Source organism: Aulonocara stuartgranti (genome assembly GCF_965226115.1).
Source record: "Aulonocara stuartgranti genome assembly, chromosome: 5".
In the NCBI taxonomy this organism is placed as follows: domain Eukaryota; kingdom Metazoa; phylum Chordata; class Actinopteri; order Cichliformes; family Cichlidae; genus Aulonocara; species Aulonocara stuartgranti.
The window spans coordinates 13,469,683-13,485,072 of NC_138943.1; the positions used below are offsets into that span (position 1 = coordinate 13,469,683).

General features: G+C 38.0%; 2 protein-coding genes across 2 annotated transcripts; both read left to right on the forward strand.

The window, feature by feature from the left end:
* Nucleotides 1–623: 623 nt before the first annotated feature.
* LOC309707055 (ciliary microtubule inner protein 1-like) lies at nucleotides 624–1,883 on the forward strand (the record flags this gene model as incomplete). The annotated part of the gene is made up of 4 exons (XM_082534144.1): nucleotides 624–682; nucleotides 956–1,037; nucleotides 1,575–1,673; nucleotides 1,749–1,883. 4 exons carry the CDS (start codon nucleotides 624–626, stop codon nucleotides 1,881–1,883), a joined length of 375 nt encoding a protein of 124 aa, XP_082390270.1.
* A 1,094-nt stretch (nucleotides 1,884–2,977) lies between these two features.
* chmp4ba (charged multivesicular body protein 4Ba) lies at nucleotides 2,978–12,987 on the forward strand. Its single transcript, XM_082534142.1, has 5 exons — nucleotides 2,978–3,334; nucleotides 9,247–9,424; nucleotides 9,823–9,937; nucleotides 10,379–10,499; nucleotides 10,622–12,987. The coding sequence occupies exons 1-5, from the start codon at nucleotides 3,151–3,153 to the stop codon at nucleotides 10,684–10,686; spliced, it is 663 nt and encodes a 220-aa protein (XP_082390268.1). The 5' UTR covers nucleotides 2,978–3,150; the 3' UTR covers nucleotides 10,687–12,987.
* The last annotated feature ends 2,403 nt before the right edge of the window (nucleotides 12,988–15,390 follow it).

Below are 15,390 nucleotides of genomic sequence, written 5' to 3' on the forward strand. Positions count from 1 at the left end.
TTGTAAAACTTACAAAAATACAGTTATGTCCAATCCCCTTCTCCACATAGTCCAAAACTGCCCAGTGGACCAGATTGGATATTTTGCTGGGTAAATTCGGGGCCTTATGTTTGACACCTTTCCTCTAAACGTGACCTGCTCCCAACAAGTTATGTGTTCAGCATAAGTTACTTTAGTGATTAAGCCAGTTAAAACTTTCGTGACACAAAAAACGGTTACTTTAACTCCAACAGTAACTCACTAGCTTATTAATCTGGCTTCTTGGTAGACCCCTGGGGTCACTTTAGCTCTTTGCAAGAACAGCATTTTATTTGAGAATGTTAGCATGCTCATGTTAGGTACTTAGCAGCTTAACCTAGTATGATACTAAAAACGAAATTGTCTGAGCTTGCAGCAACCCTCCAAGGCTTCATCCATCCCACTGTCACCACAGTTACACACACACTCACACACAGCCGCACGCACACAGAGAAATCTGCAGAGGTATATGTGTCAGGGAAACCTGTCTCCATGACCACAGTAAACAGGCCTATCAGCAAGGCTTACACACAGATGAAACATTATCTGGACAGAGCGAAAGAAGCCACACAGTCTGACACACGAACACTCGCTGGTCAGGAGAGATGGCAGAGCCGCAGCGAACATCTGAACCCATCAACTATGTGCATCAGGATGAAATCTGGTAAATCATCACAGTATGTTATTTATGTTTGATTTTACTCAAATTTTATAAAAATATGTTCTTGCATATCTGCTGAGTTACTAGGAAGCTCTTCTTTGAGCAATGGCATGTAAAGCAGTCATCACTCTGACTGGAGTGAGACCTTCAGCTCTTTCTGGATTTGCAGACAGTGCTGAAACTGGAGGAACGACTTGTTTCTTTCCACTGGTGTATGATGCAGGGTACCACATATGATTAAAAAAAAACCCAAACGTATTTGTATTTGTGTGTTAGGAAAGCGCATGTAAAGGCTGAGAAACACTCGGCTGAAGTTTGGCCTAACAAGTGGGGCTTCCTGTCTGAAGCCTACAAGGAGGTAAAGACAGCCACAGATAGCACCACTCGTTTTACTGAATGAAGGGTGACCAGTGGAGCACAGGACCTTTAACACTTGTCCACTGGTTAGGGTACAATCATAGATCCCCTTCTAGTCCACAACATGTGGAAAAGAACTGACAGAAATTCCAAGAAATACTCCCTCAAGTCAGACATCAGTTAAATGGACATCAAATAAAACTAAAGTAAAGGGGCCCCTCTCCTTTGGTGTCAGATTGCATTCTCTCATTAGGCTTTTTTTTCAAGCTTGATTTCTCAGTCAGATCCATCTTTTAAAAACAAACACATACACACACACACACACACACACACACACACACACAAACACATAGCTTGAAATATCACGGAAAGGGGGGTGACTTTTTAGTGCCTATGTCTATCTTTTATATACAGTTAATTATTACAAACAGTCCCACAAATTACAAATCAAATGTTTAAATAAACACAACATTCATATTGTTTAAGGTCTCCGGATTCCACATATGTGGATCTAACTTCTCTCTTATGTGTATTTTAGTATGAGGTGGAAAGTGTGAAGCTGAAGAAGGCAGTCAAAGTGGAGCTTCCCCAGCACCTGACTACACAACCTCTGACCCCTCCAGAAAAATACATACATGTATGACCTGGCTATCTATCTGTTTATCTGTCTTTCTCATGTATCTGACAGGTTTTGGGTTTTTTTTCCCTTCAGGTTAGCCCCTCACCTCCTGTTCCTCAGACAACTCAGGGCATGATTGGTTGGCGTTCAGGTCACTCACATCTCCAGCTGGAAAAGTACAACACAGTGCGTCATAGGAGGCGTAGTTTTTTGAAGGATTTGGGCTGACCTTTTATAGCTTGTATTTGAGTACTTAAGTCCTCGGCCACTGTTGTCTCACCTAATAAATGACTAATGACTGGAGCATATTTGGCATATTTCATGGTCTCTTTGACACTATTCCACATTAATAAAACAAATAAATCTTTCACAACTCTGACTTCAGACTCAGCGTAGGGCATAAATTTCGCCAGTCGAAGATCAACTACCACAGATGATGAGATGACAAGTGGTTTACAAAACTGTCCATTAATTGTCCATTGAAAATGTCCTTGAAAAAAAAAATGTATTATTTATTCTTCTAATTTCAATAATGTCCATATACCACTTGCATCAAGCTCAAGTTTTGTATAGTCCATTTTCTTTAAACTATCCCAAAATGATCTAAGAAGACCATGCATGATGATTCTTCTTCTTTATATTTTTATTGGCGGTTGGCAAACAGCAAAATGGTGCAATACCGCCACCAACTGGTGTGGAGTGTATACATGATGATATCCACTCATTCACAATGATACAAGATTAAAAAAGAAAAAGAAAAAGAAAAAAAAAGAAAAAAAAAAGAAACATTTGCCTCTGTCCCATCTCATCACAGCTGAGCACCACTGAACCTTGATTAAGTGGCTGTTGAGACAGTGCCAAGTGGCGTTACTACTCCCTCTTGTGTTGACAAGTTGCAATAGCATCAAAAACATAAAATGACTAACATAAAATCACTGATAAATCTACACCTGTGTCACAATACTGCCCCGCAAAGGCAGAATACTGTAACTACAAAATTAGCCAATATTACCAGAAGTAATGAGACGGAACGAAATTTTTCTTGTGTTTTGATTTTCTTACTACTCCATCGGCTCTTTCTGAGTACTTTGGATTCCTCTCTCGGTCCAAAGACCTACATGTTAGGTTAACTGATGATTTTAAATTGCCCATAAATGTGAATCTGATTCCGAATGACTCCCTGTCTCTATATGTTAACCACTCTTTTCCAATTACAGTGTTTTAAAACAGGTTATGTAACGTCTGACTGGTAATAACCACAATGAGCATTTATTAGTTTGCTCAACTGCGAAATTCCCCATAGTTCCACGCATGAGTCACGCTGACGTAATGACATCACGAGGCCTGCTTTGAAAGCGGAAGAGACAAAAACAACAACAGCCTCGGCATCAGGGAGGGACGCACATTTTATTTTTTTACCTGTGTGGTATCAGAAAGTCAGCGGACTTTATCTACGGTTAACCCACCAGCTAAAGTTTACATTTAAGCTAGAAACATGTCGCTATTTGGCAAAATATTCGGAAGCGGGGGTAAGGGTGGGAAAGCGCCGACACCCCAAGAGGCTATTCAGCGACTCGGAGAGACCGAGGAGATGTTGGCCAAAAAACAGGATTTCCTAGAGAAGAAAATTGAACAGGAGCTCGTGACGGCGAAGAAAAACGGCACGAAAAACAAACGAGGTGAGGAAAAGCTCTTAAACTGCGTCGGATTTAATGAAATTGTCAGAACGGCTAGTTAGTTTCTTAGTTAGCCTGAGGCTAACTCAACAGAAGGAAGAGGGAAGTTGTTAGTTGACACGCTGCTTACCTGAAAACAAGTCTGTCCACCCGGCTACAAGACTCCATATTTAAATGTCTAGTTTTTGGCTGGCACGTATAAAACAACTGAAGGGAAGAAACAAACTTTAAGAAATGAAATAAACAAGAGACAAAAAGTTTGTAACGTTTAGGTTCGAAGACTCAGGCAGCCAAATATTAAACTGATGTTTATGAGCGTAACTAAGTTTGCATGCATATATATCCAGGTATTGTTCTAAATATTTACAAAACCTAACATATTCATATTGTTCTCTCTTGACAGACAGTGTCTTTTTTTTTAAACAACTGCTTAATAACACCAAACTTTGGGTTTATCTTATAAAATGGAAGCTTTGCCTGGAGCTGTTTTTGGAACAGGTCATACCTTACAATTAATTTCTGTCCATTTTTTTTCTTAGCCCTGTGTCCTTTTTTAATCTACAGTATATCACCCTTCAGTCTTGGGCATGTAACGATATAAAGCGCATTGTCAGTCATAGATTCATTCCCATACTGCAGTATGCGCTGTTACAGTTTAAGTTATATCCACATTTTAAATACATTACTTTTTTTAAGACTAGTATCTTTATCTTCTCTGTAACCATCCTATTACAGTGACAGACTTGGACTTTTCACAGTTTTGTAAATTTATACTGTGGTTTTAAATAAGTATATCAAATGGATGGATATTTGAAGGACAGAATTATTAGTGAGTGAGTGAATGTCTGTGCAGCCATTACACTTAAACTGTGTCAACCGCATGTGTGCCTGCTAAACTGAGTAGCAGTAGAACAGTTAGACAAATGACAGGTTGATCTGACTGTCATGGCGCAAAGACCCAAGCAGATCCTTACATGCTTGCAAATACAGAAAGTAGACTATTGGCTTAACACTAGTTACTATCACTGTGAGCTTGTCACCTAAAAGTAATTTTTAAAGTCTTAGTGTGATCTAAATCGGAAAAATCTTTCCATCTCCAAAACCTGATTTTCAACATAGTTCATCCCATAAGTCAGCCTCCGTCTATCTTTGGGGTGACTGATTATACACAATACATAAATTCCTCATGACAATATACCAACCCTGCTGTAATTTTGGCAGCTTCAAGATTCATGGTCTCTGTTTTCACTGCTTGGTTTACTTTTTTTTTTTTTACTGTACTTCAAGGAGGACCTCTGACTTTTTCTTCCACATTTTCTACTTTCTATTACTTCTTTATTTGGTTTACTGGCAGCCTACCACTAAATGGATGTTTCTACCTATTAACATTACTGAAGAATTAGTGATTTAATTCACCACGTCTCGTCTATAATACTCAGGATGTCGCTTTTCACACGGACACTTATGTTTTTTCATTGAAGTAGCCATAGACCAAAATGGACTCGACATTGTACTTGTTGCATGAAAACTGCTGATGGTCGCTAAAAAGGAGCAGAGTGGCAGGAAAAGCAAAACGTCACCCAATTAGAGCGACCTCTGAGACTGAAACATGGAGTCTGAATGCATTTCTGCAACCCACATAATGTGATAATGATTTGTGTGATGTTGGCTAATGATGTTATCAGTCTAGGAATAGGTCCGGCTGCTGATATAATCTGATCAAATGGAAACTGTCAGCTGCTGTCTGGCTGCTAGTGGAAAAGGCTAGGCACAAAGTAGATTGCTAAAGGTGTGCATGTGTGTGGATGTGGGTGTGTGTGTGTTGGTGGTATATGGCAGCTGTGGTCACGAAGCAAGGTTTAGTGGATTATAATTGACAGGCTTTTCAAAGAAAAGAGGTGGACAGGTGGTGAAATGTTCCTGTAAAATGTAGCCTTGCTGTCTGTGTGTCATATAATCAATTTTTGTATTCAAACCTACATAATTTGATTGCATACTATGAATAGTTCCTGTCTTGCTCTGAAGCTGTCCTCTCCCATTTTTTTCCCCCCAAAAGTGAGGAAATATTACATTCACATTTTGCATAAACTTCTAAATCTAGATTACTACCCATCATTATCATCATCATCAAAGTGTATCTCATGCAAAAGAGCCCATAAAACTAAATTGTCACATTAACAGTTATATGGTTTTAAAGTATGTTGACTGATTTACACTCCCAGTGCATTTATTAATGAATATGCAAGAAATATCCCCCTTTAAGCAGAGCCTTCATCTACTCTAATCTGTAAGTTAAGTAGTAAAGCTGTAAAGGTAACGGGTATTTTTCCCTTTTTCTTTTATTGTGAAACAACGATTAAAAGTATCTAGACACCAGCCCCACCTCTATCATATTTGGCTGTGGTATGTAAATGTGCTACCGTAGAAACAGTGGTCACGTAACCTTAGAAACAAACCACACCTTAATGCGTCATAGGTGCACTTCTGGAGTTAAATAATAATGTTTGCTCAAATTCATATGTCTTGACCAGTTCTCTTATCACATGGTTTTGTCATTTGTTTTTATTTTCCACAAAACAAAGTTGTGTTCTTCGAAGCCTCTTACATTTCTCTCATTGTTGTGTTGAAGAAAAATTCAAATGTTCTTAACCCTTTAACGGTTCATTCGTCAACCAACCCACTTCGTCCTCACTCTCAAACCACAAAAAGAAACAAGCAGTTTAATAATGACAAATCAAGAAAAGTTATTGTGGGGTAAATTTGATTTTTTTGGAATCCCAGATTACTGTTAGAATTGATTCTATGAGAAATATATGAAAATGTTGGTATTGTGCTAAATCTTGAGTATTGTACTAATTACTGTTTTATTTTGTATGCATAACTTTAATTTAGTCAAAGTCAAAGTCAGCTTTATTGTCAATTCTGCCACATGTACAGGACATACAGAGAATAGAAACTACGTTACTCTCAATCCCTAGATAAAATAGCAAATGAACATTTAAATATAAGAGTGATTAAAAATGCAAGTAAAATAATTAAAAAGTAAAATTTAAATAAATAAATACAATACAATTTTTACATATAACAAGAAAGCTATACAATATACAATATAATGAGTAAATGACATTGAGTGCAAACCAGGCAGAGTAGTGCAAATGGGCAAATAGTGCAAATGGAGATTTGGTAATGTACGGTAATACATTTAAGATGTATATCCAAGGTATCGGAGGCCCTTTTTTTCCTGGGCAATGTGACCAAAAATAGAATTATACAGGTGATAGAAAGACTAATGGTTTTAACCTAAACATTCTCATATGTAGACATTTTGACCTATTACTGTGGTTATCTTCTGCTATTTAGAGGAACATTTAGCATGTCTTAGAAATTGTCCAATATTGATGTTATTGTTGTCATTATTATTTAGCTCAGAAATGAAAAAATGCTAAGAGGAAAGGGCTTATTTTCATTTTTTCCTGTTTATATGGTTCCTTATAATGTAATATAGCAGCAATATGATTATATTTACTTAGGATATACTATGACTAAATATGAAATGACTAATAACAATGAAAATTAGACTAATTAGATATATTAGCTAAAGTTGGGAAGAAGATGAATTACCATCATGCTTCCTGCCTTGCAAAACATGGGCAGAAATCTTGAATAGTTTTTTAAATTATTAATTTTGTAATGTGTTACAAAGAAAACCTCAAATCCTTTCCATTATAGGGATTATTCTACTTTGCATCAGTTGTAGTTTGTTCAAAAAGTCTGAATATACTCAATAATTTTAAGATTGTTTGACATTAATTATAATTTTGAGGGTCTTGGAAAGGCCCTTAGTATTTCAATAATTAAATCACTCATTCATTCAATTTATATTTATAAAATAGTGCAGGACCTCTTTCAGATTTCACAAATCTGTGATCACCAGTTTTTGAGATCAAACTGAGGTGTAATATGTATTAAACCTGCTGTAATTGTACAACAGCAACATTTCAGTTTTGTTGTGTAAGTAATAAACACATTTGGACAACTTTGTTCAACATTTTGAATTGATATGAATGTGTTTACTGCTGAGTGTGCTTTTCATGTGGATGTTTTGTTTTGTTTTTCCACTACAAGTGCAGTTCAATTTGATATGCACTTGGAAAAAAGGTCCTGAAATTTTTTGACCTCTTTTCTTAGTTCCTTGTGACTCAGCAGATTTGAGTCAGTTGTAAGTTTCACTTGATCCATTGTTAAGGTGATTTCCTATGTAAGCACCTAAGGGGAATTCCCAGTATAGGTGTGTGGCTGTAGTGTTTGTTTGTTTGTTTGTATTTAACCCCCACTCCCTTGAAGAACACAGGAACCAAAATACACATTTATAGTCACACACATAAATGTGTATATATATTTTTTTTAATCCTCTCAGCTAGGGCTGGGCTATATCATACCGTTCATGGTAATACCGGTGTAATTTTGGGCAACGATAGGAAAATGAAATATCGCGATAGAATATGGGTAAAACGCGCATGCGCAGTGCCTATGTTTACAAACGCACATGATGGTGACGCAGAATGAGAAGAGCGAAAGCGGATCGTTAAATGAAACGGATGAACCAGAACTGGTTTGTAAAAATGCTCCAACTTGAGTGGTGTGGAACTGGTTTAGCTTTCGTCCATCAGATACACAACAAAGCACTATTTTTGGTAGAGCATGCTAGCGGGCCGTCGTTATTACCATGTTTTTTGGAAAATACGGCACACTTAAAATCAAGCCTTTGATTTTTCTGAAAATCAACAGTGGCCCTTATAATCCCGTGTGCCTTATGAATGAATTCTGGTTGTGTTTACTGACCTCGAAATGATTTTATGTACACGGCGCTCGAAGTTCTGTCAAATGTTTCAGTACGACTTTGCTAAGCCACGAAGCCGCACCGTTTGATGGATTGTCGGAGCATTACGGCTATCGTAGGCAGGCGCCTCGCGGAGTGATACGTACTGTGCTTCAACATAATGTTACCGTATTGTGTGTGTGTATAACCTCTTTTTAAGTTTTGTGGATATTATACATGGTTATGCTGAGGACATGTCGGCCAGTTTCCACTGGAAATGCCTTTTGGTTAAACTGTCAGCAAGGAATTTGCATTTGCACTGTTACATTTTTATGTAACTTTAATGCACATAAAAAACAGCTGCTTGTTTAAGTGAAAATACATTGATGGGGTTTTTTGCACTAATAAAGTTGTGGAGTTGTAAAGTATTTTGTCTATTTTGTCAATTATATCGTCAGTTATATCGTTATCGCAAATTTTCAAATGTATATCGTGATAAATATTTTTGGTCATATCGCCCTGCTCTACTCTCAGCTAATCAAAGAACCATCACCGGATTTCCAAATGTTGTACTTTCCAACTGAGTTTGATCCGGGCCTATGTGAGCTTGATGAGCTGCAGGACTTGTTGAAATTCAGTGAGTTACAAACCTAAAAAGTCTGACTGAAGCATGTTGTGACTTCATGCAGAGATTTGGCTGAAACAGGATTTTATCCGTTTGAGTCTTGTTTCGTGATGACAGCATGAAACCATTTACTGCACTTCAGCACAAAGCAAGCTTTTCTGCTGCGTGGTTGATTGTAATGTTGAATGTCATGGGATGGTGATAAGGTTTCAATGATACCGATTAGCCAATAGTGACTCTGCTTATAGGTCAAATTCTTTATCGATCCCATTTGTGATTCATGATCAGTTGTGTATAGGAAGAAAAAAAGGCCTGCACAGTAGTATTTGGCAAATAAGCAACATTTATATGTTTTGTACTTTTCGTTTTTCGTTTGTTTTTTAATTTTAAAAAAAGAATAGAATACTGATGAGCATTTGTGCTGCTTTCTAAACGAAGTTTATTTTCCCCTTCTTGTTTTTGCATGTCCAGCGGCTCTACAGGCCTTGAAGAGGAAAAAGCGTTACGAGAAGCAGCTGGCTCAGATTGACGGAACCTTGTCCACAATTGAGTTCCAGAGGGAAGCTCTGGAGAACGCCAACACTAACACAGAAGTGCTCAAGAACATGGGCTTTGCAGCTAAAGCAATGAAGGCCGCACACGAAAACATGTATGAGAGAAGTTCTGGCAGTATCTCAAAAGAGTCTTTTGTTATTTCATCATTTTTTTCCCCATTTTTTTAACTGTTGTTCTAGCTTTTATTTGCCACAGGATTTCTGTTAATTCTTTATTTTTATTTTTTTTTACTTTTCCCCGTATGTTCTGTCATGAGACTTTATTTCTCCAATTTGCTTCCCCCTCTTTGTTCCCTTCAATAATTCCTCCTTTTTCCCTTTTCTTCAAATTTGTGCCCTCAGATTCATTGATAGTAAAAAGTGTGTCTGAGTTGTACTTGGCAGTGTAAATTTAGTTCTTTTTCTATTATTAGCGGCTACATGGTGGTAGAATGTATAATTATATTATATTTACTAACATTTACATGCCACCTTTGACTCGCCTGTTTCACAGGGACATTGACAAAGTAGACGATCTGATGGCAGAAATCACAGAACAACAGGAGGTTGCCCAAGAAATCTCAGATGTGATCTCTAGACCAGTTGGCTTTGGGGAAGACTATGATGAGGTGAGAGCAAAACAAAAAACAAACAACAAAAAACATGAGGCCTACAGAAACTAAAAGCCTAAATTTAGGCTGATGTTTTAGATTTTTCTTTCAAACGAATGTCACAGCAAAATGTTACAGTAATTATAGATACAGTGTCCCATGAAAACATTAATAAAAAAAGTCAAAACACACTTACTTACATTTTTACTGTGACAATGTGACTACGCAGTGAGTGACTTGCCTCTTTCCTATAATGTCTCTGTAGTTGCTGCCTCATTTAAGCAGTGAGTTGGAGCCACTGCTGATAGTTACTGGTTTTTAGAAAATAAAACTGAGATCTTAAATGATTTGTAAAGCAAATATATACATATCTTACATCTGCTATCTTACTAAATGGCTTCTGTCTAGTTATTTTTGATCTACATAAATCTGATTCATTTTGTTCTTTTCTCTGTTTAGGATGAACTCATGGCTGAGCTGGAGGAGCTGGAACAGGAAGAGCTGGACAAAAATCTTCTCGAGATTGGAGGCACAGAAAATCTACCCAGTGTACCGTCTACATCACTTCCATCCAAACCAGGTATAATGGCACATAAAAAAGCAAAACTAGTTTTAGTTCAGTTTAGTGCACCATCCATTTGACTAAAATATACTTTTTTCAAATTAAAATTGAATATTTTTTTTTCCTTTTTTCCTTTTTAGCCAAAAAGAAGGTGGAAGAAGACGAGGACGAGATGGCAGACCTCGAGGCCTGGGCGGCTAACTGAGCTGGCTCGCCCTGCTAGCTAGCTAGTGGCCTTCTCCCTGCTACCAGACTGATCCCAGGCATCTGGAAGAGAGATGGGGACTCTGGGCTGCTGAGCTGGCTGCTGGCATGCTGCTCTGTCTTAAAGCCTACTTCCCAATATCTAACCATACCCCAACTTTGAAGTATGCACTTGTGCACATATTTTTATGACTTCAAAAGAAATGAACCCAGGCTCTTTTTTTTTTCTCAGTTTAATGTTACAGAATGAATCTCTTTGCTCCAGCTGTGCACTCCTCTTTTTCTAAAGGGCATAGAGGGAAAAATAACTTCATGTCCAGCAGCCTGTGGTTATGTATCAAAGATTGTGTATGAGCATTTGGGTGCATACTTTTTGGGAGGGTGTGTGGAGTAACAGGCTTAAAGGCTTGTTTCGAATGTGAAAATTCAACACATTTTGGGGGTGAAAAAAAAAAGACAATAAATAATTTTTCTGCTTCCTGCATCGTCATCTCTCAGCTCTTCTACAAAGATGACAGCAAGCCATTGCTGCTGCTACCAAAAGCAGCAGAAAAGTTAAAACGTGTAGGCCTTTCTCATTAAACGTCACTGTGAAATTACAGACCTGCTACTGTCGTAAACTACATTAAATCCTTTAATGGAAGGATCCAAGATTTGATGTCTTTGTCCCTCTGTCTGCTGAAGTGTAATAAGAAAAACATCTGGGTCATCTAATCAGTTGCATCCTACTAATAACGGCATGTGGTAAACACCCCACCACCACCACCAAAAAAAAAAAGAAGGAAAAAAAAAAGTTCTTTAGAGGTCATAAGCTACCAAGCATGATTTACTGCTAGTGCTACACAGTTTATGCTGCTTCTTCTTTTTTTTTTTTTGCTGCTGCTCATATTTTACTCCACTACTTCCCATCTCTGTTTTTTGTTTTATCCTATACTCTCTTAGATTGATGTCATTGCTTGTATCCAACGAAAGCAGTCTTTCATAACACTATTGCATCTTTGGTTCTGTTTGCTTTGTGGCTTTTTCAGCTGGGGCATGAGAAAGGACAATGTGTCATATGTGCTCCAGGGACATGGCTGATGTTGAAAGCATTTGAGTTGTGTGCTCGTGCACAGTAAGAATCAAACCAGATGTTTACACCTCTAAGCTGGTTGGGACACACTAAAATAAATCATGCCTGAGCATGATAATCAAGCAAACTGGGTACTGAGGGCCAAACATGCAGGGCGAATGGTACAGATCACCCAGTGATAGCAGTAACAGTAAAACCAGTAAATCAGATCAGTTAGCCCTACAACAACAAGTTCCAACTTGCCAAACTGCAGTTGAATCCATTCAGTTCTCATAAGCACTCTTTATATTTCCTCAGTCTTACAAATTAGTAGCTACGTCCGTAATAATGACCAATATTCAGGACACCAAAGCTTCTGCTGCTTCTGCTTAGTCTGGTCTTCATTCTGAAAAAGCACACATAAGGCTGCTCTAACTTCATAACCAGTCATTCAGAAATATGTAGTCAACTTGTTACTCCAGTAAAGCTGCCAGAGGGCACACTACAACAACTTGGATCCGTTTGTGCCTGATACCTTGTACTGTCTGTGGTTTCACAGTGACTATATCTGAAGTCCTACGCTGGTTGAATTTAAAGATGATGTGTGAGTGTGATGTTTTTTGAGACTTGACACAGTGACCTCTTTAGTCAAATTAAGATGGTGAGGTACATTCCCACCCCATTTAAACTCTCCTGTAGTACGAATTGATTTTTCAGCACTGTGTGACAAGCATGGGGTGCATCTGTTCCATGTTGGTCATCTTGATTACAAATGTGACATAAGGAAGTTCTGCTCACTTGTCCCTTGACTTATAGCTGCAGCTACATCTCCTTCTTTCTCTTGGGGAAACAGAATTCTCAGTGTACAAATTGGGGTTGATCATGACTGGCTTTCTCCTGTAATTCAAACATAACTTGCACATTTTAATTAAGAGGTGAAACTTTTAGTGCTCAGTTGTTATGCATTTAAGAATGGGTCAACCCCAATCCTTACATGTAAATAAAATAAAATAAAATTGGGGAAATAAAACTTGCATATGCCAATGCTTGTTTTTGTTTATTTTTATATAATATATATATAATTTTTTTCTGTTTACCTCAAATATCAGAACCACAATGTGACCTGTAGCCATCTTAGCTCAGCTTGGCTGTAAAATACGGTTGGACATTGAAAAATTTCCATGTCACAAACATGACTGTTGTTTATGTGGGAGGTTACATACATTTTATCTTAATAAAGTTGAGACTCAATGTGTCTGCACTGCTGTATTGGAATTAGTTTACCTTTTATATATTTCTCAGGCAGCAAACATCTGGAGTTTATGTCACCGTTCTATTTTTCCCCTTCATCTTTCAACCTGTCCCGTTTTGTAATGTTTAAAACCTGTGGAGACCCTGCCTTCCCTCAAAAGTTGTTTATTTTACCTGACTGCAGTAACAATGAGTACATTAACGGTTTGAGGTACATGTATCACAGTACACTGCCTGCCTTCTACTCCATTTCAGTGTATTTATGTTGTGTTAATCATATTTAACTTTTAGTTACCATGCAGGTAAACCTTTACACAGATGCATGCAACAGATGTATTTGGGATCAACTCCTGAGCCTAAATGCAACTTGCATGTTAGCAATTTGCACCGAGGGCTCCAAATTATTAAGTATAAAAATATATCACTTATGTTGACTCTCTCTGTGATAGAGTGTCACTTCCTGTTCTGTTTTTGTGTAGGTTGTCAGCGTAGCCAATTAAAAACTTCTAGATAATGTCTTATTTCATAGTGTTTTTTAATTTAATTTTTAATTTTCATACTTCATTTGCTTTATCCAAATCATACTCTCTGTTGAGTCACTCACTAATTATATTCGCAGTGTTCACTCACTGTTTCTTTTGTGACTCGCTAACAGCATGGCCTCTTCACCTGTCGCTGCTGCACTTTCCTGGTCTTTGTGTCAGATGTGTAGTTACTGCTCAGCCCCCTTTAGCAACAAATGTACTTGTAATAAATATAGTCTATTTGCAGCTTTGGAGGCCAGGGTCACTGAATTGGAGACTTGGCTTTGCACCCTCGAAAAACCCGTAGCTAGCCAGGCCCTTATAAACGCTGCAGCAAAAGGTAGCGTAGGCACCGTTAGCTCTCCACCGGGAACACAGGACGGCTGGGTGACAGTGAGAAGCACCAACAACCCGTCTGCTTCTAAATTCAGATAAAACTAAGGTTATTGTATGTAGTCCTAAAAATCTAGCCAGATGCTTACTCTGGATGGCATTACCATTACCTGTGAGGAATCTTGGAGTCGTTTTTGACCAGGATGTTTCCTTCAATGCGCACATTAAACAAATATGTATGACTGCTGTCTTTCATTTGCACTTTCTTCAGTGGCTCCCTGTTAAATCCAGAATTGAATTCAAAATCCAGCTCATAACATACAAAGTTGTGATTATTCAGGCTCCATCTATATACCTTACTGCATCACCCATTAGAGCACTTTGCTCTCAGACTGCAGGCTTACTCATGCTTCCTAGAGTTTTTTAAAGTAGAACTGAAGGCAGAGCCTTCAGCTTTCAGGCCCCTCTTCTGTGGAACCGGCTTCCAGTTTGGATTCGGCACTGTCTATACTTTTAAGATTAGGCTTAAAACTTTCCGTTTTGCTAAAGCTGGATCAGGTAACCTTGAATCTTCCCTTAGTTATGCTGCAGTAGGTCTAAGCTGCTGGGGGATTCCCATGATGCATTGAGTATTTCTTCAACAGTCACTTTTTCCACTCACTATGTGTTTATACACCTCTATGCATTTAATCATTAGTTATTGTGCATCTCTGGCTCTCTTCCACAGGATGTCTTTTGTCATGTCTTCCTCCCTTCTCCCCACCTGGTCGCAGTCCTGCTCTTATATTTGGTTTTTTTCCTTATGTTTCTTGTATTTTGCACACCTCTGTTGCTTGTGTAGTGTGCACACAAGAATTTCACTCACATGCGCTGTACCAGTGTACCAGAACATGTGATGTGACAATAAAAGTGATTTGATTTGATTTGAAGATGGCCACCGCTCACTGACCTTGGGTCTGCATGAGGTTTGTTCCTGTTAAAAGGGAGTTTTTCCTTCACACTGTCGCCAAAGCGCTTGCTCATAGGGGGTCCTGTGATTGTTGGGATTTTCTCTGTTGTATTATTGTAGGGTCTATCTTACAATATAAAGCACCTTGAGGCAGCTGTTATTGTGATTTGGCACTGTATAAATAAAAGTAAATTGAATTGAACTTTACACTGGAAAATGATGCAAAATGACACAGAAGGAATTGGGGTTAGAAAATGAGCGTGGTATCAAAATGTTGGTAAAACTGAGATTTTTGATATGTTATAAATTATCACACTTTGTGATATGAAACTTGAAAAAAACAAAAGTTTGTTATGTTAAATGTTACAGTTTTCTCTAGTGAATTAGCAAAAAACAGATAAAACATCCAGGGTTATAATGCTTGCACCTGTTATTCTGTGTCAGACATTTAATGGTGCAGTACTGCTACTGAAAATATGAGATATCCATTGATAACCAGATCGGATTGGATCCGATCTGGTTATGTATTGTGGACAACCCACAATACAGGTGACAGCTGTTGGCCTCCTTTCACAAGGTTATCTGTTAGAAGATTAA